The sequence below is a fragment of the Oratosquilla oratoria genome, chromosome 5, assembly GCF_046742065.1.
Source record: "Oratosquilla oratoria isolate Oo_2021 chromosome 5, ASM4674206v1, whole genome shotgun sequence".
In the NCBI taxonomy this organism is placed as follows: Eukaryota; Metazoa; Arthropoda; class Malacostraca; order Stomatopoda; family Squillidae; genus Oratosquilla; species Oratosquilla oratoria.
In genome coordinates this window covers 84,093,919-84,117,661 of record NC_134781.1, presented here as the reverse complement: position 1 = coordinate 84,117,661, position 23,743 = coordinate 84,093,919, and the positions used below count along the sequence as shown (strand labels likewise).

General features: G+C 38.0%; 1 protein-coding gene across 3 annotated transcripts in view; it reads left to right on the top strand.

Annotated features, from left to right (window-relative positions):
- The window catches only part of LOC143025623 (uncharacterized), a 62,714-nt gene extending 39,020 nt beyond the window's left edge, over window positions 1-23,694 (top strand). For 2 of the 3 annotated variants that reach the window (XM_076185571.1, XM_076185569.1), the window contains exons 16-27: window positions 1,028-1,217; window positions 3,224-3,407; window positions 3,540-3,735; window positions 5,163-5,392; window positions 6,513-6,677; window positions 8,033-8,161; window positions 9,371-9,516; window positions 13,622-13,712; window positions 15,695-15,856; window positions 17,895-17,991; window positions 19,265-19,372; window positions 20,976-23,694. In XM_076185571.1, the coding sequence (XP_076041686.1) occupies window positions 1,028-1,217; window positions 3,224-3,407; window positions 3,540-3,735; window positions 5,163-5,392; window positions 6,513-6,677; window positions 8,033-8,161; window positions 9,371-9,516; window positions 13,622-13,712; window positions 15,695-15,856; window positions 17,895-17,991; window positions 19,265-19,372; window positions 20,976-21,043 (1,766 nt within the window). In that variant the 3' untranslated portion in view covers window positions 21,044-23,694. Of the gene's footprint in view, window positions 1-1,027; window positions 1,218-3,223; window positions 3,408-3,539; window positions 3,736-5,162; window positions 5,393-6,512; window positions 6,678-8,032; window positions 8,162-9,370; window positions 9,517-13,621; window positions 13,713-15,694; window positions 15,857-17,894; window positions 17,992-19,264; window positions 19,373-20,975 lie in introns of those variants that run through there. The other variant, XR_012966417.1, reaches the window with a different exon arrangement.
- The last annotated feature ends 49 nt before the right edge of the window (window positions 23,695-23,743 follow it).

Genomic DNA, 23,743 nt, shown 5'->3' with positions numbered 1-23,743 from the left:
GGAAAAGAAAATGGGACTGTAGGAAAGGATGCGATACACAGAACATTGAAAGTTATGAAAGCTGATAAGGCACAAGGATTAGATGGATAAAATTTTCATAGTATGGTTGATATGTGAGAATTTTATGACAATGAAAGGATGTCTTTTGTGATTTCATGAATCTAGAGAAGGCATATGACATGGTTGACAGTAAAGCATTGTGGGATGTATTGCAGGTATATGGGATAGGTGGAAGGCTATTGAAAGCTGTCAAAAGTTTTTGTGGGTAGTAGAGGTTGTGTTAGAGTAGAAAGTAGAGAGTGAGTGGTTTGAAGTGCAGGTAGGGCACTGCTAGGATTGTGTCATGTCACTGTGGTTGTTCACTGTGTATGTGGGTGGGTTAGTATGGGAGGAGAATACACAGATGATGGGGGAAGGTGTGGAGATGGTGAGAATGGAAGGAAGTAGAAAGTGACCCAGTTGTTTACAGATAACACATCACTAGTTGCTGGATCAGAGGAGCATTTAAGGCAGTTAGTGGCAGATTTTGGGAGGATATATGAGAGGAGAAAGCTGAAAATAAATGTGGGGAACACCAGAGTATTGATATGTACAAGGGAATAGGGTAGCAGTGAGTTAAATACAAGTCTCAAAGGAGAGAAGTTGGAGGAAGTGAATCATTTAGAATATTTAGTGTCATATGCAGCAGGTATTGGAGGAGAGGGGTGCAGGTGAACAAGTAAAGGAAATGAGTAAATGTCTTGGGAGAATAAAAAGTGTCATGAGAAATAGATATCCAAGGATAAAGGGAAAGAAAAGTATATTTGAGAGAGAATTGTGCCTACAACACTGTATGGGACAGTCTTGGGATTTGAGGGATGTAGAAAATAGCTTAAATGGGTTTGAAATGAAAAGTTTAAGAAGTATGATGAGGATTAAAAGGATGGATAGTGTAAAATGAAGAGGTGAGGCACAAGCCATCACAAAATATCCACTGTATATTACAGGACCAAGGAGGTTAAACTGTAAATCCATTCCTTCTGTCCAGAGGCCCTTGACCGCTGCCCCCATGTGGTGGATGGAGAGTTGAACCAGGGTTCCCAGTACCACATGTTTATGGAGCCTCACTCTTCTCTGGTTCTGCCTACTGAGGATGGCTATGAGGTCTTTGCTGCTACCCAGTGGCCCTCTGAGACACAAGCTGTTGTCTCAAGTGTTCTCAAAGTCCCTGCTAATCAGTAAGACTGTCTTACCACATCTTTATGAATACCTGAGTGAATAGGAACAAGTAATTTACATGTATTAACAGGTATTGTATGAAAGTGGCAGTTGCTGACAAGTGTATTGAAATAAACACCTGAATGTGAGGACAGAGCCTTTATTAGTATGTTTCTCTCGTTATGGCATTTTCAAGTACAGTGAATCCTCCTTATACAGTAATTCTTTATCCAGTAAATTCACAGTAACGGTATTTGGTAATTACTATCCTCAATTTATTTATGGTAAGAAAGATTCACAGATACGGTATCCGCTCATGTTTTGAAGAGGAAAGAGCAGGAAGAAGGCACGTCTGCCATATGCTATTATTACATGGTATAATGGGTTTGGTATACAGTAATTTAAATTTGCGGTAAGGTTTTCAGGAATCCATATGTACCGTATAATGAGGACTTACTGTACATGTACAGTACTTGAAAAACCTGTAACATGCAAAACATTGTATTAATAAAGGCTCTGTCTTCACATGGCAATTATTTCAATTAACAAGTATTCTTTACATTCTTCTCAGTCAGTGTGAATTGTGTGAATAAGCATCTATTGAATTTAAGAGATTTTTCAATTAAAATTAAAATTGAAAATTAGTTAAAATGAAAATTTTTAAGCAAGGCAGAGAGGAAATGTTTAAATGTGTTTGAGATGAAAAGTTTGAGAAATATGACAGGGGTTACAAGTGGATAGAGTGAGAAATGATTGGGTAAGGAGGGGAGCATGGGTGAAGAAGATAGGAGATGGGTTTGATGAAGGAATGTTGGGATGGTTTGGACATATGGAAAGAATGAGTGAAGAAAGATTAGTAAAAGAGGTGTGGAATGCAGAGGTAGATGGAGTGAACATGAGGGGGTGACTGAGAATGAGATGATTGGATGGGGTAAAAGGGGGTGTTGAGGAGGAAGGGAATGTCTTTTGAGCAAGGAAGGGAGAAGGTGGGACATAAAGATGAGTAGAAAATGGCTGTGTATGGATGATACTGCAATTCAAAGAAGGGAATGGGTGGGGGATAGGGGGGTTAGGAGTGGTTATGTGTGAATGATAACTTAATACAGCCCGAAGGCATTTCTCCCTATGCGTTGTTTTTCTGCATTGCTGTGGATATGCTGTGTCTTGCTGCATTGCTTCTGACTCAGGGCAGTGGGCAGGATACAGGGATGACCCATCATCCATGAGGAGCTAAGATGAAAGGGAGGAAAGGGTGGTGGATGGGAGTGGAGTATGTGGGGATGAAATGGGTTGGAGTGGGTATATGCCTTTTGAACTTGGCTACCTCCCTGGTGAGAGGGAAGAAGATAGATAGTGAATAGGCAGACTTGTGTTCTTCATATGTTTGCTAGGTAGTAAAAACAGTTTCACTATTCTTTTTTTATTCCTTTTACCACCTTCCCACCTTTACTTCTATTAACCCCTTCACTCTGGGCCAAAATCTCGCAGGCGGCATTGGCTGCCAGACGTGCGATGTTGCGTCATAATACTCGAATTATGAAAAATAGTCACTGCTGTATTGCTCGTTTTCTCTTTCACCCGTGAATTTTGATAACCATAGAAAATATGATGAAGCCAGTGTACAGAGTTTACACAATAAATATAATCAAGACGCCAACATCGGCATCCTCACGTACCCACTTGCTCCTCATGATGCCTACATAGGTGTCATCGTATGGAAGGGGTTAATATCTGTCCCTCTGTTCCTTTTACCTTTTCTTTTCTATCTTAGCCACCACCCTCATTCTTTTCATTTTCTTCCAAAATATTCTTCATGCTCTTTACAAAATTCTGTCAAACACCTACCTCATATTACATCTGCTCTCCTCTTTGTTTCCCTCAGCTTTCATTTTGCATCCACTCTCTTCTGTACCTCTCATATGCTTCCCTGGTTCTACTTTGCAACCTATCTTTATATACTCACTCTTTTTCTTCCATTATTGCCCTCATTTCACTAATATAAATCACATTTGTGGTTGCTTTTCAGAGTACATGTGAGAGTGAGGCGACTCGGTGGAAGTTTTGGTGGCAAGATTAGTCGAGGTAACATTGTAACAGCTGCAGCAGCAATAGCAGCACATAAGACAAGGTGTCCTGTCAGGATCAACTTAGATCTTAAGACATCTATGACAATCGTAGGCTGGCGGGACCCATACTACAACAAGTACACTGTAAGTCATTTGATATACTGTACTGTATATGTATGTATGTATGTACAAGCATATCAATTTACTGTCCATTATGCCAGAATCTTTCATTCAATTAAAAGAAACTCATCTACTATTAATCTATATGTTTTGTAGATTGGTTTTGACAACTCAGGCAAAATAGGAGGGGTGAAAGCCTTCTTCGTAAATGATATGGGAATACTTGACACCGAGAATTCTTCCATTTTCTGCACTGAGTTTCTCGCCAATGCCTACACCTGCCCTTCATGGGATGTGACTTACAAAACCATCTTTACCAACACTGCTAAGAACACTTGGGCAAGGTGTCCAGGTACAAAATCAAAGACTCTACAATAATGTACTTGTGTTTATATTTGCTTAATTGTAATGGGTTCTGTTTTACATGTCTCCATCTGTTAAGCTTATCTTTGAATTAATTTGTTTTTACCATACTTCTGGATTTAAGCATGTAAGATGCACTCCAATTGTATAGGTCTATTCTGGTGTCCAGGTACAAAATCAAAGTCTACAATAATGTGCTTGTGTTTATATTTGCTTGATTGTAATGGGTTCTTTTTTACATATGTCTCCATCTGTTAAGCTTATCTTTGAATTAATTTATGTTTTTATCATACTTCTGGATTTAAGCATGTAAGATGCACCCCAATTGTATAGGTCTTTTCTGACACATATTCTAGTCTTGGATGTATCAGGGTTTGATGAGTTTTTTCATAATCTCTCCCTCCATATACAGTAATGAAAAACCACTTTAACCATCTGCAGTTTGTGGCACATGATCTTCCCTGTCTGAAACAAAATTGTTTTGGATTCAGTATATTGTTCTCTTCCAGATGTTTAGTCCATCTACTTTTGATGACTTTTTCACATATTTTTGCTATTGTGCTTGTAAGGGAGACTGGTCTATAGTTTGTTGGGTCTTCCTTGTCTCCCCCTTTATATATTGGCATAATATTGGCATTTCTACAGTTTTGCAGTACCTTTCCCTCTGAGTGAGCAATTTATCATCTTATATATTTTGTCCATTAGTTCATCTATACATTCTTTTGATATCAAGTTTGCAATTTTGTCTGAACCATGTGGTTTTCTGACATCAAGGTTCATTATTGGGTCCCTTATTTGGTGTTGTCTACAAAGAACCTTCATCCATGTCCTTTACATATATAGCAAACATTATTGGAGCCAGTACTGAACCCTGTGGAACTCCACTTATCATTTCTTCCCAAGTAGAGTTTTTATCTCTGAGCACCACTCTCATTCTTTTCCCCATGCGAGAAATCCTCCATCCATTTCAATAGCCTTCTGTGTATACCTCCTGTTGTTTTGAGTTTTCTTAATAGTTTTTTGTGTGGTACTTTATCAAACACCTTTTGTAAGTCCAGGAAAGCACAGTCTGTCCATCCATCCCTTTCTTGTGTGTGTGTGTTTAGTTTATTGGTTTTGTACACACTGGGCATGTGCATGGGATTGGGTTTGTTTCTAAGTCTCTGGCTAATAGAAGGAAATGTGGGAGGGCAGGCATCAAGGGTCTTACAGAAGTCTAGGCTTCTCTAAGAAAATTTCAACAGTATGTCTAGCATTTGTTTAGGTTTATAATCTGGAAGCCCAGTGTGATAATCCTTTCATAGACTGAGTTGCAGGTTGCAACAGATTTTATCCATTGCTTCTGATATCTGTTAAATGGAGGTCCATTAAAATGAGGGATGAGTGTATTTATAATTCTATTTATTGCACATTCAGGCACAATAAATGTGATTGCTGCCATGGAGAACATGATGGAGCACATTGCTACCTATCTCGACATGGATCCTTTGAAGGTCCGGGAGGTCAACCTGGCCCCCTCAGGAGTGCCACTCTACCCCAGAGGAGAGGAACGTCAGGAAGAAATACTTAAGGATCTTATCCTGCCTCTCCTGAAGGTGAAATCTTGCTATGCAGAAAGGAGGGAGGCTGTTGAAACTTTCAACAAGGTAAGTCAATTGCAATGTTCTCTTAGTTGTCTATTCTGCAGACCAAACCTAACAGGCACCCATCATTGGCCCTGCTCATACACTTAATCAACAATTATTTTTCTTTATAACAATTTTTACCCTCTTTCTGTCTGCTGTAACATTGCATCTCTGTTGTTATTTTCATGATTTATGATCACTTTTTTCTGAATTAACTAACTGTATGTCTCCCATCCTAGAAACCACACAGTACTAGTCAGTGCAATATCATATCCCTGTTATGTTCACATAGCTATTGCAAAAGCCAAGTAATACTATTATTTTCTTTCTCTTGACATTTTCTATCTCTTGACATTTTCCCACCTATCTACAATGACCATTCTTTCAATGGGGGATTTTAAGATACATTAGCTGCACCATCACATGACAATGAATTGGAATATTTTTATTCATATATATATATATATATATATATATATATATATATGTATATATATGTATATATATGTATATATGTATATATATATGTATATATATATGTATATATATGTATATATGTATATATGTATATATATATATGTATATATATATATATATATATGTATATATGTATGTATATATAAATTTTTTCAGCTTTAAAATTCATTGTAGTATGCAGAAAAAATTACATGTAATTATGTATAATGTAGAGACCAACCAATGACAGGTACTTACATGTGGTGGTCCTGCAAGATGGACATCAGAGAGAATTATCATCCTGCTTCCCATCTTCAAAATTTGTGAAAGACTTGACCTCTATCTGCCCTAAGGGGCTGACACATTGTCTCTAGATCAGGTCCAAGATATCTCTGTCAACTTCTAATGTATTTTCTCTATTTTTTCACATACAGCTGACAACTGGCAACAGTTCCCCTTCTATTACATAGAAACAGTCCCAAAGTAAAACAATACAGGCAATAGTCCAATGTTTCTTCATAGGGAAATTGATGGGGGGGGGGGTTCAAGGACCATTGCCAGCTGCTATAGGGTTGTGGGTTTCCAGTCAGTGAAATTCCAGGTAACAACTATTTGACATATTTGTTTCATTTGTAAATTTGTGATTTGAAAAACTAATTTCCACCAATCTCCATCAAATTTACAGGAAAATAGGTGGAAAAAAAGAGGAATTGGCATTGCTCTTATGAAATACATGCATGAGTTTCTTAAGTACTTCCGTTATAATGTGCATGTGGCAATCTACAGTCATGATGGTACTGTGTCTGTTGCACATGGTGGTGTTGAGATTGGTCAAGGCATCAATACAAAGGTAAAGTTTTATGTTCCATTTCATGTTTGTATTTAACACACACATACACAGGCAGAATTAATGAATACCAAGGGGATAATGAGGAAGTGGGAAATCTACCTTGACATTTACAACCTGGGAGTGAACAAATATATGTCAAAGATTAGTGGATGGAAGAATCAGAAACAGGACTGGACGAGAGAAAAGATTTAGGACCTGCAGGGATCTCAAGCTGGAATGTAGGGAATAACTGATAGTGAAGGATTTACAGTATGTTCATTAAAAGAAGAAATAGTGCCACATGATTGGAAAAAGGCTAATGCAGTAGCAATTCATGAAGGTGGAAAGGAAGCACCACTCAATTACAGGCCAGTATCATTGACCTGCATAGTAATGAAATCATGTGAAAGAATTATGAAGGATTGATGGGTCAAATATATTGATGAGATGAACATTTTGAGACTGTCAGTTTGACTTTAGATCTGCAAGTTCATGTGCCAAACCTTTTTAAGCTTTTTGGCACTAAACCCATTATTAGATTAATTTTGGTACCTTTCTATCCATCAACATTTTCACTGCCCTCTCAATCTACTTTCTAAAGTCCAATTGCTCTTCCATCAGCTTTCATTCCCAATAATGTTAGTCCCACTTCGTGTACATTGTCCAAGTTCAATAATTTTGGAAAAATGTATATACAGGTAAACGTCGACTTACGATGGCCGCGACTTACGATTTTTCGACTTTACGATGACGACGACGACAACGATATGATATATTTAACCCCTTCCATACGGTGCTGCACACGTAGGCGTCATGAGGAGCAAGTGGATTCGCGACGTTGCCATATCGGCGTCTTGATTATATTTATTGTAGTCGCCCCTGTGTTTTTACATTCTCTCAAATGTGCCCTGAATCCCATTCTCTGTGGTTTTCAAAATTCGCGGGTGAAAGAGAGAACGATCGATATAAGCGGTGACTATATTTTATGATGCGAGTATTATTACGTCACATCGTACGGCTGGCATTGGCTGCTGCCCGCGAGATTTAAGTCCCGTACTGATTATACATATTATAGTGTTTGAATATGGTAAAAAGGATAAAAATGATTAAATAAACTACTGTACATGTTTAATAGGCTATATTCAGTATCTCTGGTGGTTAATATACAGGTAGGCTAGGTACAGTGACCACGGAACAGAGTGATACACAAATTGGGGATCGACTTACGATGAAATCGTCTTACGATGGCTCTATCGAAACCTAATGCCATCGTAAGTCGACGTTTACCTGTAGTTAGAAAAAAACACTTTATTTTTTTTCTAAAGAGGGGAACAAATCTATATTTTTAAAGATAACTCAAATGTATGTTTTTACAGGTGGCACAGGTTGTGGCCCAGACACTTGACATTCCCTTGGATTTAGTGAAGATGAGACCCACAGATAGTTTTGTGGGATGCAACTCTATCTACACAGGGGCATCCTTCACATCTGACCTGTGTGCTATTGTAATGTTTAACCCTTTTTGTTAGTTGACACACTATTAATTTTAGATTTAGATTAATATCAACTTGTTTCCTGTCAGCAAGGGTAATGATTTTATATTCTATATGTAGCTCACTTTATAGCTCTCAGTGTAGAAGGCAATGCATTAGCTCTGTATCTCAAGGTAAATGATACTGATCTAAAAGACAATGAAAATACAAGCTGCAAAGTTCCAGCTGACACCGAATGTAAAATCTGCAAATATGGACACCTTGGTAGTACATGTTAGAATTCTGACAAGTGTACGAAGAAGTAAACATTTAGTTGCAACTATGGCTGAATGATCAGTACTCAGTAGGCCTCTCTGGACAGGCATAGCATTACCATGAGTTATTGGGCAGGAAGAAGAACCTTGGGCATTCAGGGGTGACTACAGAGAATCACTGGGCAAAAGAAAGAGAACCTCAGGGGTTCAGGGGTGAATACAGCAGATGTGTGGAGATGCCTATGACAATCAGATGTTATCAGTGTGGAAGGCTGGGACATATGGCAAGGAAATGTGGCGAGCCAGGGCACATCACTAGACAATGTGAGCAGAGAAATGGGCATGGGGAAGCTGTTGAGCCAGCGGTCAACCCAGTGGTGTAGGTGTAGAGAAAGCAACGGAAAGAGTTGTGACATGGCAGCAGAAGGGGGAGCGATGCAACAGCAGAACAGATATCCCCTGGGATGATTAGAGGACTGTGAAGTAGGAGACAGAGGAAATGAAGAATAGGTTGGTCTTGAGATCAAGGGGTGTGTGGTTTGAATGCATGAAGGCAAAGGTCACCCATAGAACCATAGGCATGGTATTGAGCAAGCATATGCACCAGTGCTTTTATGAGTGTATAGAGCAAAAGGTGCATGGGAGTAGAGTGGAAAGGGAGCAAATATAGAAGATAGCTTTAGAAATAATGAACATGATTAGACGGTGTGTGAGAGAGATCATTTAGTAACATTGTCGACACGGGAGAGAAAAGACCTCCATTGTAAGATAAGTGGAGCAATCATTTGTGAGACATGCTTTTCATGTATATCAGTATTTTAAGATGAGAACTGCATATCACTGTGAGTATTGTGAAACCAGCATGACAGGATATGAATGATTAGTCCAGTGCTTTATATATCACTGTGGTAGTAAGACCTGAAAAGAAATGTACATTTTTGTCTTATCTATCCATTGTTTTCCACAGGGTGCTCGTAAAGCTTGTGAAAAATTGAAGGATCGCCTAGAAGTTGTAAAGAAGAAGATGAGAAAAGAGAATGAGAAGGAGCCCACTTGGAAAGAGCTCCTAGCTTATTGTGCCTTTGAAGACATTGATTTAACACAGCGATACTGGTACAGTCTCCATATTATTTTTCTTTTAGCTTTAGGAGTAGGTATATCTTCTAGAGCCAACCAGTTTGGTAACACCCATCAGTCCTGTATAGGGTACTGACTGAATCAGTTTTAGGCAGTCAATTCTTAGGGACTTTGATAATACTCCTACAGATCAGTCACACAATCTTCTTTTATGATTGGAAACTAATCTCCCTCAGAGAGGAATGCTTATCACTGAAAAATCCTCTGCTATCCCTTCTTTCTTGTACACTCCTTAAACTTCTACAATGCCACTCCTGTAACTATCTCTTCAGTTTTCCTTTGCATCATGTGGTGGTTGACAACAATACAGAAGAACCCTGAAACTATGGATAATGAGGTAACAGACTTTGATAACTAGGGACTTATTCTGGAGAATAAAGATTTTGACAGAAATATGAAAATTCCCACAAATATGGCAACACCAGATGATTTTGGTACGTCAGCTGTTTTAGTCTGTCCCACATGTTCATATATGCACTTGGGGCTGCATTACTGAACATTCTGTTAACTAATAACAATATTATATTGATATTGTACCAAAATTTAGGGCATGGCTGTATGATTGTGTTTATTTGTGGTTATACTCACCACCAATAACTGCCAAAAATTCTGTTATTGTTTTTAGTTAATATTGGCATAGATAAATTATTTGCACCATAGTATCATTTCTGTATTTTTAAAGCATTTGGCTATATCCATATTGAGATAATCAAGATGTAATACACTACCAACAACTGCACAACTCAACGGGAGCATCAAGATGCCATGAACTGCCTTGTAGCTCATGTTGTCGGTCAAGTCAGCATATCCAGGGCATATCAGAAATCTTAATGAATATCTCAATATTGATGTGGCCAGATGCTTTCAAACTTGAAGATATGATAAAATATGGTACACTATTAATTAGGAAAAAAAGGGTGGGTGCATGCCTTGGCTGGAAGCTCGCTGGCTGAGCGAGTTAGGGTGTCATTATTTGCAGCGAAGGTCGAGAGGATGACAGTTTGAATCCTGCCACCAGCGAAGTTGAACCAAGGGCATGGTTCATTAAATTCCATGCTACAAAGCCCTCTGTGAGGGGCACCATCCTAACCTTCCGATAGGGGGGAGTTTGTGACGTTAATCCATATGCATGCCTTGACTGACCACCTCCCTTATAATGAGGAAAAGGCCTTTTGATGTATTTACCTAGTTGTATTTTGCAGGAAGGGGAGCTATGCTCGTGGTGTCCCGCCTTTGTATCTTGCAGTGTCTAGTTTGCTTTTAAACTCATGAATGGTTTTTATGCATACTATTTCATTATCCAGTTTGTTCCAAGTGTCCACTACTCTATGTGGAAAACTGTTTTTCTTCAGTTCTCTTCTGTAGCTATGTTTTTTATTTTCTTTCCATGTCCTCTTGTGTTTCTCTATATGTATGTATGTATGTAGATATGCATGTACATATGTATGTATTTATTTAATTGTAGTATACAGGAAAGGAGCCATGCTCATTGAGTGCTGTCTCCTATTCTCCAATTCTTTATCCCACCTAGCCTCAAATTCGTATACAGTTCCAACATAGTCTACATCCTTGATTTTCAGTTATCTTATCTAGATTTGAACTCGTGTATTGCTTGAGTATGTATGTATGTATATAGTAACCATGTAGTAAGCGCTGAAACTATCAGTTATTTTAAAAAACGATTAGACAACTTTATGGATGGGGATGACAGGTGGTGATGGATACGGAGCTGCCTAGTGTAGGCCTTATTGTCTTTTGCAGTCTCCTTTATTTCTTATGTTCTTATATATGTGTGATTCACCATGGTCTTGGATCACGTGTTGAACTTGTGATTGACAGCTATTACCCTCCTGGAAAAGAGCTCAGAGCTCATATATGATGTATGTATTTATTTGCCTAGTTGGATTTACCTAGTTGTATTATACAGGAAGGGGAGCTATGCTTGTAGTGACCCGTTTTTGTATCTCTCAGCATCTAGTTTGTTCTTAAATTCTTGTATGGTGTTTGCTTATACTATTGTTTCATCTAATTTGTTCCAGACATCCACCACTCTGTGTGGAAAACTTTTTTTTCAGATTTCTTCTATAACTCCTTTTTGAATTTCTTTCCATGTCCTCTTGTTTTTCTTTTGTCTCACTTTAAGGGAGTATCACATCACTTTATAGAGTAGGTGATTTTTTTTTTCTAAATATGTTTAATGAATATAGGTATAAATACCCCTTATATTAGTGTGTAATTCCTCAAGGTATTGTGTTCCTCCCATGTATATTTTAGGCATAGTGAATATTTGATGAAGATATAGTGAGCTCTAGTGAAGCTCTAATTACTTAATGGAAAATCCTTCCACATCATTCAGCTTGGTATGAAATGAAATCTTAAGAGTCTGGGGAACAAATCTTATTGAATACATTTTTTCAAACTAATACCTCTGATTTTTATTATCAATTTGTTTCTCTGAATAATTAAAAAATGCTGCAAAATTCAGGTTTCATAATTCTTTTTTAATTCAAATTTCTTTTACTGTAGAAAATAAAGAGTATGATGTTTTCTTTCAAATGAAACATAAATGACAAAAATCCTTAAAGAACAACTGAAGATATTACAACAGAAAGACAGGAAGAGGGATTTAAATTTTTGCGACCATTTTTTGTGACCATTTGTTTGATGGTTGCAATTTATAGCAAATCTCCAATTTCCTCTTCTTTGCTGATGAGGTGGTGAGGGTGAGTGATGTGGCATGGGTGGAGGAGGTTTAAGGTGGGTGTGGCCAGTAAATGGTTGCAGAGTGCTGGGTGCAACTGTACTGCTTTTCTCCTCTTTCTTTTTCCTTTTTCTTGTTTCTATTTCAGGCACTTCACTCTCTAGTTTCTTGTTAATTTTTCCATGATCACAGCAACAATACAGGGCAAGGAATCAAAATTGTTGCATACAGTGAGAGCGCCAGGAGCAACATCACCTTACTTTGACCTTTTAAAGAGTACTGGTGCTCTGTCCACTGTTTTTGTGGGGTATGCTGGTGGGATGAGTTGCCAAATATCTCCATAAACACAATTCTGTAGCAAAAAACGAAATAGCTATAGAAATGTAGATGCTGTTTCAATATACAGAATGTTTTTTATGCAATGGGGTTGCCAGAGGTTGCCAATATTTTATCTATTTGATGCTGTATAAAAAAAATAGAAATGAAATACAGTTGTATAACTTTGTATGAGTGTTGTCACCATCATAGAGATTCTTTTGAAATGTTTACCTAAAATTCGCTCATGTATACAAGAATTTTTTGAATGATTGCTAGTGATGCTCCCTTAATAAGTCTTTTCTGTCCAGGGCTTCCATGCCTTTCATGATTCTGTAAATGGCCAATAGATCTCCTCTTTCTCTTTGTTCCAGAGTTGGTAGTTCCAGTTTAGATAATCTTTGTTCGTATGTCAATTTTGAAAGTGTTGGTGCCATCTTTGCCGTTGCTCTTTGGATTCTTTATAATTTCTTTATATTCTTTTTTGTATTGGGTATCCATAGTGTTGCAGTGTACTCCAATCTTGGTCTTGTCAGTGTGTGTGTGTATGTATGAACAAAAAATCTACATTTCAGTATTTCCTTACAAGATTATCTAAATATCAATTAGGCCATTATTGAAATGTACAATAATGATGGAATCAGTACAAGTCAAGTTCTCATGTTCAGCATTGGATGCCTAATGTATGATGCATCACACTACTCATGTTATAAAATATAAAGTCACTGCTGTATTATTCATTCTCTTTCACTCCAAGTAATAATAAAAGCAGAAAACATCATCAAAGTAGTTTACAGAATTCAGGGGTCACTGAGCTAAAACTACAAAATGAATATAATCAAGACACCAATCTCAGCATCCTCATATACACACTCGTGTCTCATGATGCCTATGTATATGTCATTCTATTGAAGAGGTTAAATATGTTTCTGGGTAGTAATACTGTAAAAGAAATTATGGATAGCGTAAGTGAAGTCTCACCTCATCAAACAAATCCATATTGCAGAAAATGTGCCAACATTAAATTTATTTGATAACTAACAGTATTATATAATCCTTTCTCAGGACAGAAATGGATGATACACCCAAATATTATGATATTCACGGTGCCACGTGCCTTGAAGTGGAAATTGATGTCCTGACAGGGCAGTACAATGTAAGTAATGGGAACATAGAAACTGCATTACCATAACAAGTGTGATGATGGTGTTGTCTCTATACAAAGTGAAGGCTGTAAATAAAATAAAATGGAAAGAACAACCAGATTGATCCTAAGCCAAGCAGATAAAACATATATGGAGAGATTAACACTGCACCTGCCATCGTTAAAAGAAGAGGAAGAAAAGACATCACAATGTTCAGGTTAATGTAGGAAGTACATCAAACTCAGAATAAAATTTATTGATTTGGGATGAGAGGGTGTTACATGGTCATGGGGAACAAATAGAATGGTTATACAGTATGTCTGAAGGATAAGAAGAAACAGTGTTACAGATGTATTAAATCATGATTTAAAAAGGACATAATCCAATAAAAAGTCACAAATAAAATCAGTCATGTTTGATCAATAGAGAAAAAGAGATATAACCCATGACCATAGCTCATTTCCTGTACACCTAGGTCTCTTAATCCAACACTTGCCAAACACCACTTGTGGACATTTGGGCCCAAGACATAAACCCATTTCAGGAATTGGCCCTGAACATAAAACACCACAAATTCCTAAAGTTAGTTTATGCCCAGGGTCCAGATGTCTGCACAAGTGGTAGTTGGCACCTGTTGAATTAAGAGACTTAGGTGTATATTACAATAGATATAACTAGGTAAATACCCACACTTTTCTTATACATGCTTCCCACTTTTTTTTACATATTTTCTTCAGACTCGCCTGCCTACATTTATTTTCAATTATTTCCTTTCACATATCTTCTCAAACTCTGCTACCAGCTGCCTTAAACCTTCCTCTAATTGAACCATGAGTGTAGTGTCATCCTCAAAAAAGAATGGTTTAACTCCTATCACTCTCACTAGCTCCAAATCCATGCTTATCACACTCGCATTTACCTCCTGTAGCATCCTATCTATGTACACATTGAAAAAATATGGTAACATTACACAGCTCTAACGCAGTTCCACCTTTACTTCAAACCATTCACTCTCTATTCCTGACCCTAACACAAGCTCTTCTACTCACATATCCCATACATCTGCAACATACTCCAAAATGCCCTCCTGTCAACCCTGTTATGTACTTTCTCCAAATCCTCAATAGTCCAAAAGACGTTCTTACTTTTTGCCAAAAAATTTCACCTATCTGCCATAGAAAAATCGATCCATGCAACCTCTTCATTTCATAAATCTATACTGTTCTTTCACAGTTACCCCTGCTGTTTCCCTCCTAATCAATTCAATTAACACCCTCCCATCTGCCTTTCCAACTACTTTTAAAAGACTGACTCTTCTAAAGCTACAATATTCATATTTGTCATCTTTCCTCTGGTATAGTAGAACCATATATGCACTTCTACAGATCTCTGGGATGTTCCCCTCTCTTAGGCATGCAGTAAGCTAGCTCACCAGCCAATCCATTATAACTGGTTTTTTCTTTGTCAGCACTTTATATGATACCTGTCTAACTCGGGTGCTTTACAATCTTTTACCACTTTCACTGCTCTTTTTATCTCATCTTTTCCTATAGCCCTATCAATTTCTTCACCAATGAGTGATTTTCCAAGCATCTTCCACTCCATATTATCTTCCACAATCAGCAAATCCCTGAAAAACTCTGACCATCTTCCCCCTTCCCCCTTCACTTCCATTAATATCTGGACTGGTCTTAGATCCCACATTCATTAGATGTTAACAGTGCATTGAAGACAGAGCATATTATCATTCACTGTCCCACACTCTACTAAATATCTTTATGCACATTATCTCCACAAAATTCCCAACCTCCATTTCTGTCATACAAGCATAACTTCCACTCTGGTTCTTTCTCTTTCTCATATACACTTTTGACACCAGCACACATTCTCATCTCCTTCCCCCTTTTTTTTCCAAGTTCACTGATATAGCTTGTTTTATCACATTCTATGCAGTGTTTCCTTTAGTTGATGGAGATCTAATTCACTTTGACAGGTCCTACGTGCAGACATTATTGAGGATTGTGGAAGAAGTCTTAGTCCATACATTGATGTTGGTCAAGTAGAAGGTGCCTTTGTGATGGGACTTGGTTATTATTCATCAGAAATAGTCAAGTTTGATGAAGATACTGGTGTCAGATTATCAGATGGAACATGGGTAAGTGCTTAATTAGAAAGAATACATAAAAGTACTAATCTTTCATCACTCATTCCATGTCTACAAACCATCCCAATAATCGTTCATCAGCTCTATCTGCCATCTTCTTTTCCACTTCCACTCTCCTCATCACCTCCTCATTTCTCACTCTATCCAACCTAGTAACCCCTACCATACTTTTCAGACATTTCATCTCAAACACATTTAAACGTTTCCTCTCTGCTTCTCTTAAATTCCAAGTCATTCCCATACAATTCTGTCAGCACAATCACCCTTGCATACAATCTCTTCTTTGCAGCCTTTCCCAGATGCCTATTTCTCTTAACATTTTTAAATCCCCCAAGGCATTTACTTGCTTCTCTCAATCTACAATTTACCTCCACCTCTTCCTTTCTTGCCACATGTAGCCCTAAATACCTAAAGCTATCCACTTCCACTAGCCTCTCTCCTATTAGATTTACTTCCAACTCATTGCTATCCTCTATCCTTGTACATCTCATCATCTTACTTTTACTCATATTTACCTTCAACTTTCTCCTATCACATACCTTCCCAAGCTCCCTTAATCCCTCCTCTGACCCTGCCACAAGCGGTGTTGTCAGCAAACAACAACAGGCTCACCTTTCATTTTTCTCAATTTTCTTTAACCATCTCCAGTCTTTTCTGGCCCATTACCCTCACCTTTATCTCCCACACCATCCCACCCATGTACACATTGAACAGTCATGGCAACATGACACATCCTTCATGCAGTCCCACCTTTACCTCAAACCTCTCACTTTCTCCATTTCCTATATAAACACAGTCTCTACTGTTGTTGTAAAAACTCTTGACTGCCCTTAACAGCTTTCCCCCAGTCCCATATATCTGTAAATCTTCCCACAGTGGCTTCCTGTTTACCTTGTCATAAGCCTTTTCCATAAAGACCCAAAAACCATCCTTTTCCTAAAGCTTTCTCACATATCTGTTGTATCACAAAGACATGTAAACAGGAAAAATGTATAGAAATTGTGGCATCTCTGCCCAGTAGCACCTGTGAGTGTCCTATATTGTGCACCATTTCAAACTCTCTTGTGCCCTCACCTCATATCTATCTCCATAGATATAAGTAAAATTATTTTCATACCTTACCTTTGTTTCTTCCTGGTGAAATGGGAATATTTTAAAGCAAAAAGGGAAAATAAACACACCGAGTGTGGATTTGATAGAATTGTCCAAATCTTGGCCTTGGCTGGCTACCTCCTTTATTAGGGGGAAGAAGCCATTGGTATATAGATAGATAGATGTTCATATTGTTAAATCAGGCATGTTCAGCAGCCATAATAGTTACATTCAATTTACTTTTTCATCACATGGGATTAAAGTCGGGTAACTGACAAAGGGCATCTGTAAACGATGGTCCTACAGGTCCAGTATCAGATATATCATCTCCCCACTACTCATTTCCAGACTGCATCAACACCTTCACATTCAGCCAAAAGTGCAACCCTAAGTTGTCATTTATTCTTTGAACGGGGCTCATTCTTTCTCCCTATCACAAACAACTTCTACAATTCTTTATATCTTTTTTACACAAAAGAACAACCAACCAACATCTGTTTTCCTACCATTGGTTGGTTACATATGAACAGCCTACACTTTATAAATGTCTCAGAGGAAATGTTGAATTGCTGTCTGTATTTACCTGGTTGTATTTTGTGGGAAGGGGAGCTACGCTTGTGGTGTCCCACCTTTGTATCTGGCAATGCTGTAATGTAAGTGCATTTACCTATTTTTTACAATTGGGTAAGTATACCTACTCAATATAGACAACATTGCAACATTTCCCCTGAGATATTTTTGAGAAGACCCAGCTACCTTGGGGCTACAAGTTTTCAAAATGAGAAACCCAAGAAAATAGTGAATGAATGAAGCATATTGACATTTAGGGCTACTGATGCTATGCATTAATGATATTTGGGAGTGTATGGTCAATATTTGTTATCCCCAGTTGCTCAAATTATATTTTGTTTATTTGTGTTTTTTATACTGAATGCAGGAATATAAACCACCTACAGCAGTTGACATTCCAGCAGATTTCCGGGTGACTTTACTGCCAAACCCAAACAATTTTATTGGAGCACTAAGATCAAAAGGTAATTCATGATTAATCTTGTTTACTTAAGTAGCATTCTTTCCACACAGCATATTATTAATACATTAGATTCCCTAAGAAATTATTGCTAATAACTTCCATGTGTTGATTTTCAGTTAAAATCTAGAATTTGTTCTCTCTTTGATCACTAATTCCTTCAATTTAAACACAGTACTTGAGAGAATGCATGTACAAAAGACATGATGCCGGTTTAGAGTTGTAATTCATACCATTTGTAATTTTTTTTCCATTTTTAATGAGTGCAACATATTGTAAAAATCTTTGACTATTTTGTTATGCCTTTCTTGCACAGAGATTGTGTTCACCGACGAGTCATCTTGCACTGGTAATGGTAGTAGTACTGGCAATGGTAGTAGTGGTAGTGTAGTAGCATGTTACTATTTCCATTCTCTCTTGTATTCAATTTTCCCAGCCAATGCACAATTATGTAGCCTATAGTTACACTTTGTCCTTGACTATTATGTTATGTCTTTCTTGCATGGAGAATGTGTTCACTGGCAAGTCATCTTGCCTATGTGTAGACTTGTTGTAATTTCATGATTTTAAAATAGGGGGAAAGTAAAAATTGAGAAACAAGAATTGTCTCAACTTCGTCTTATTGGTACATTCTATTAGCAGGAACTCGGTAATAGTAATAATGGCACCTACTACACTGGTACTAATATTACTGTTACTAGTAGCAGTAATATAGTAGTAGTAGTACTGGTATGAGTACAATAGTAGTACTTGTACTAGAAGTACTAATAGTTCTGGTACTAGTACTTTAGTAGGAGTATTAGTACCAGGAATAGTAGTGGTACAAGTAATATTAGTAGTTTAGTAGCTGGAGTGCCATTGTTGCTACTGCTGAGCACTTGCTAGTAGTAACTACCAGTATGAATAGTAGTAGTTTTAGTACTAATATTAGTACTAGTAATGCAAGTATTATTAGTTGTAGTAGTAATAAAAAAAGTCAGTGCTAGACTTTGGTAATGAAGTAGCTTGGTGATATCCAAAAGCAACAAGGGTTACCCAGTTCAGGCATGTTTAATTACCATAGGTCTACCCCTTTCACATAGCTTGATGGCAGCCAGAAAAAAGGGATAAATGCCCAATATGGAAGGTATTAAATACCATGAATCCTCTTCAATAAAGTGAATGAAATAGCCTGGTGGCGGTCAAAAATAATGGATAAGTTTCATCTGGGAAGGAAAAAATTATCTCCATTTCAAGATGTTCATCTGACTTGATCTGCCTCCCATGTTTCAATACAGCTACAGGCGAACCTCCCATGTGTATGGCCTACTCGTTTGTCACAGCACTCCGACAGGCTATTGCCTCTGCAAGGGCAGATGCAGGCAGTACAGATTGGTTCCAGATGGGTGAGTGCAAATATTACAATAGATCTCTTGTCTGGCTTCTCTTATTAGACGAATGTTATCTGGGACAGAGATAATACTGTACTTTTAATATAGTAACATACTAATAGTATACTTTCTACTACTTCATGAAGAAGTTTATAAGTTGCATTAACCCCTTCCATACGGTGCCGCACACGTAGGCGTCATGGACTTAGATCTCGGTGGCAGCAGCCGATGCCAGCCGTACGACGTGTCGTAATAATACTCGCATCATAAAATATAGTCACCGCTTATATTGATCGTTCTCTCTTCACCCGTGAGTTTTGATAACCATAGAAAATGCGATTACAAAAGAATTAGAATGTCATTATGGAGGGGCAACTACAATAAATATAATCAAGACGCCGATATGGCAGCCTCGCGAATACACTCGCTCCCCATGACGCCTATGTGTGCGGCACCGTATGGAAGGGGTTAATAGTCATGAGAAGTCAGTGAGTTCAGAACATATAATTTACCTCTCTGGCTACTGTGAATTTACCTAATTGGATTTACATACTTCAAAAAAGATAACCCTAATAGATTCAGTACTTATCTACATATTTTCAAATTCCTTAACTTTTAACATATTCTCTTGACTCTTTCCCTCTCAACTTTGAAGAAATATTGTAGAATAAAGGAAAGTTGCTAGCCACAGCCGTATTGGTTGTTACTCCAAAGAGGATGGAGACAGTGCCAAAGATTGCATTTGGGAGTCTGTTGGATAACTCAATTCAGTCTGTCCATGCATGTGGCAAGGATATCGAGTTTTTAGAGAGCTTCACATACCTTGGTAGTGTAGTGCATGATAGCGGTGGGTCATGTTGAGAAGTTTTTCAAAGGATTGGTAATGCTCATAGTGTTGTGGACTCACCCAACTAGAGTATGTGGTGTTTCCAATATTTATACAGGACTGCAATCAAAATGTTCAGTTCTTTGTGTTCCGTCTTGCCATATGGCCTTGAGACAAGGACACCGAATGCTAATTTGAAGAGGTTTCTTGATGTCTTGATACCAAGTGCCTACAGAAAACCTGAGGTATTAATGGAATAACTATGAATTCCATTTAATGTTGTAATTCACCTCCCTTTGACTACCAAGGTCAAATGGTGCACACCCCTTAGAAAAATCCTGGCACCACCACTAGGATGTCAACCTTTTATGTCTGTCCACCCTCTGAGGTTTTCAGAGTTGCACAGAGTATATTACATATACCCCTGCTGTGGATGCACTGTGTCTTGCTGTATTGCTTATGATCTGGCAGTGGGTGAGAGACAGTGATGACCCTTCATCCACAAGGAGCTAAAATGAGAGGGAAACTAGAGTTGGTAGATGGGAGAGGAATGGGTCAGGGTGGGAACAGGCCTTGACTTGCTACCTCCCATATAAAGGGGAAGAAATTGTTTCTACTTATAGTAAAACTGATACTAAACTTGTTTCTTCCTGTTTAACTATATTCCAAACATTTTATTGGATGAACCGATCCCATATTGTAAAATGAAATTCATTTCAATAAATGCTGACTAACCTGCTTGTGTTATCACTTTGACAGAATGCATACATGTTATGATTTTCTCTGTGACAGATACACCTCTGACAGTGGAACAAGTGAAGCTTCTGTGCAACACTAAGCTCTCTGACTTTACCATTTGAAGAAGGCATATGCAGTGAAAGAGATGATATCACTAGCTTCTACAGTGAGAGTTAGTTATGCCATGGTTTTAGGGTGCTGCCCTGGAATTGCAAGTACCTAATAATGTTGATAAGTTTGATGTTACTGTTACCTCAGTAACATTAAAAATCTCTATTCTCGTTTATCATAATTATAGTTTTGACAACTTCTGTAGCAGAAACAGAAAAGACAAACTCCCAGATGTAATGAAACATCAAATATATCATCATACCTAGAAGTTACAAGTTTTATCTAAAATCTATTCCATAATACTATCTTGAGATAAGAGGCACAGGCAAAAGGGAGCCATGATACCTTGCCCTCTTTAACTATCAGGTCAAAATTCCAAAAACAGCTTACCAATATGGAGAAAGTTTTGAAATATCAATTAAATTTTCTCATACAGTTCCAAGATGTTCCAATAATCAACTAGACTTTAATTTGGGTATTATCTGCCGTCATCCAGGAGGTGCTCAGATGAGAGGGAGGGTGGGAGGGGTGTGGAGTGTATTTAGGGATGAAATGGGTGGGAGTGTTTTTATGCCTTTCCCTTTTTGGCTACCTCCCTTGGAAGGGGGAAAAAGCCTTGATATATGTATGTATGTATTATCAATTATATTCCCATTAATTACAGTCCTATATAATGGTCTTTATAAAAGATTTCTATCTAAATATATTGCCATGTAAATGAAATGAATGATATTTTGATGCAGCCCAAAAGGATTTCTCCCTGTCTTCTCTTTTTCTGCATGAGGGGATGGAGAGGGTGGAGGTCACCAATTAAATGAAGTAGCCTTGCTGAGGATATGCTGTGTCTTGCTACATTGCTTCTGACCCAAGGCAGTGGACAAGATGCAGGGATGACCTGTCATCCAGGAAGAGCCAAGAAAAGAGGGAGGGATGGGTGGTGAATGGGAGTGGAGTATGTGGGGATGAAATAGGTAGAAGTAGATTTATGCCTTTGACTTTGGCTACCTCCCTTGGAAAGGAGAAAAAGGCCTTGGTATATGTATGTATATGAGAAAAAGGGGAAAAAAATCCTCTAACTATTGTCAGGTTTCTATGTGTGACAGTGTAAGAAATATATCTTGTGCCCAGTCTTGAGATCAAGTGTCAGCACCTAATGGAAGTGAGAGAGTTCACGGGTTTCAAAAATGGGAAGCTTTGTTGTCCATTTTGCAGGACAACCACATGCAGATATGTCATAAGTTCCTTTATATATTAAGTTAATTGCATAAATCAGGTCATAGTTTATATGTACTGCATTGTTTTAGCTATCTAGTTGCTTATGTAATAGCATCATGTATACTTTATTAAAGGTGATTGGGAAATACAAAGTCTTAATTTCACAAATATTAAGGTAATTGTATTGAAATTTGGTAACTAGTGGATTAAAGGGAAATATACTTGATGCTGTCTTATAAAAGAACAACACTACTTCAAAAGGGAGCATCAAAATGTATATGAAGGGAAGACTGTCAACTCAAATTGTAACTTTATTTCCTAATATTTTTCCTGTCCAAGAATCTACATCAACAGTTGCAATGGCTAGCAGTATTGTTAGCCTCACCACTTGTTCTAGCATGGATCCTTGTTTATACCTTGTAAAAGCACATCATTGTACTTGTGAAAGTAGCAATGGTGCAATGTACACTAAGAAGTATACTTCAAGCTGATTACAGAAACAAGTCTCATATGCAGATCAGCCGTTTACATTGTGTGACTAGATCTGGATTAGGTAAGATTTTTTTTTCAAACTAATTGACTTTTACCTGCAAAGCAAACCAGCAAACATTAAATAACCTCACCAGCCAGTCCACCATCACTGTACCTCCTTTTTTTAGACATTCTGCATGGCATCCATCCAGACCAGGTGCCTTACCTGCTTTCATCATCTTAACAACTGCCTTCACTTCATCCTTCCTTATTTCTCCTTAATTTTCCTCACTCATCACGGTCATTTTCTTAGCATTTCCCACTGCAGCTATCTTTCCCTCCCTATCCTCCTTCACATTTAGCAACTCCCTAAAATATTCTGCCCATCTTCCTCTTACTGCCTTCTCTTCCATTATCATCTCTCCATCTGCACCTTTTACCTTTTCTTCTCTACTTGATTTGCCTCCTCTTCCTCTTAATTTTTTTCCAAAACATCTTTTTATTACTTTCAAAATTTTCTGTCATACTCTTACCCCATTTTACATCTGCTCTCCTCTTTGCCTCCTTTACTTTTTGCTTTACTTCTCTTTTCTTTTCCTTGTACCTCTCATATGACTCCCTCGTCCTTTTTCGTAACCAATCTGTGTAAGCTCGCTTCTTCTCTTCTACAACCTTCTTTGTTTCCTCATCCCACCATTCACTACCCTTTCTTCTATTTCCTCCTGTCCTCCTTGTTCCACACACCATCTTTGCACACTTTGTGACTCCCTCCTTGAACCATCCCCATTCCTCCTCCACACCTAGCTCTACTCTATCCTTCACTCCCTCCCACTCCTCCTTCAGCTTCTTCTTGTACTCCTCCTTTTCCTTTTCATTTAGAGTTCACTCTAAGCACCTCCCTACCTTTTGTTCTTTTCCTCTTTCTCCATCTATCCTCCACTCTTGACTTACCTTCCACCAAAAAATTATCTGATATTCCCCCACCCTCTCCCCTTAACACATGTACATCCTATTTACCACTAATG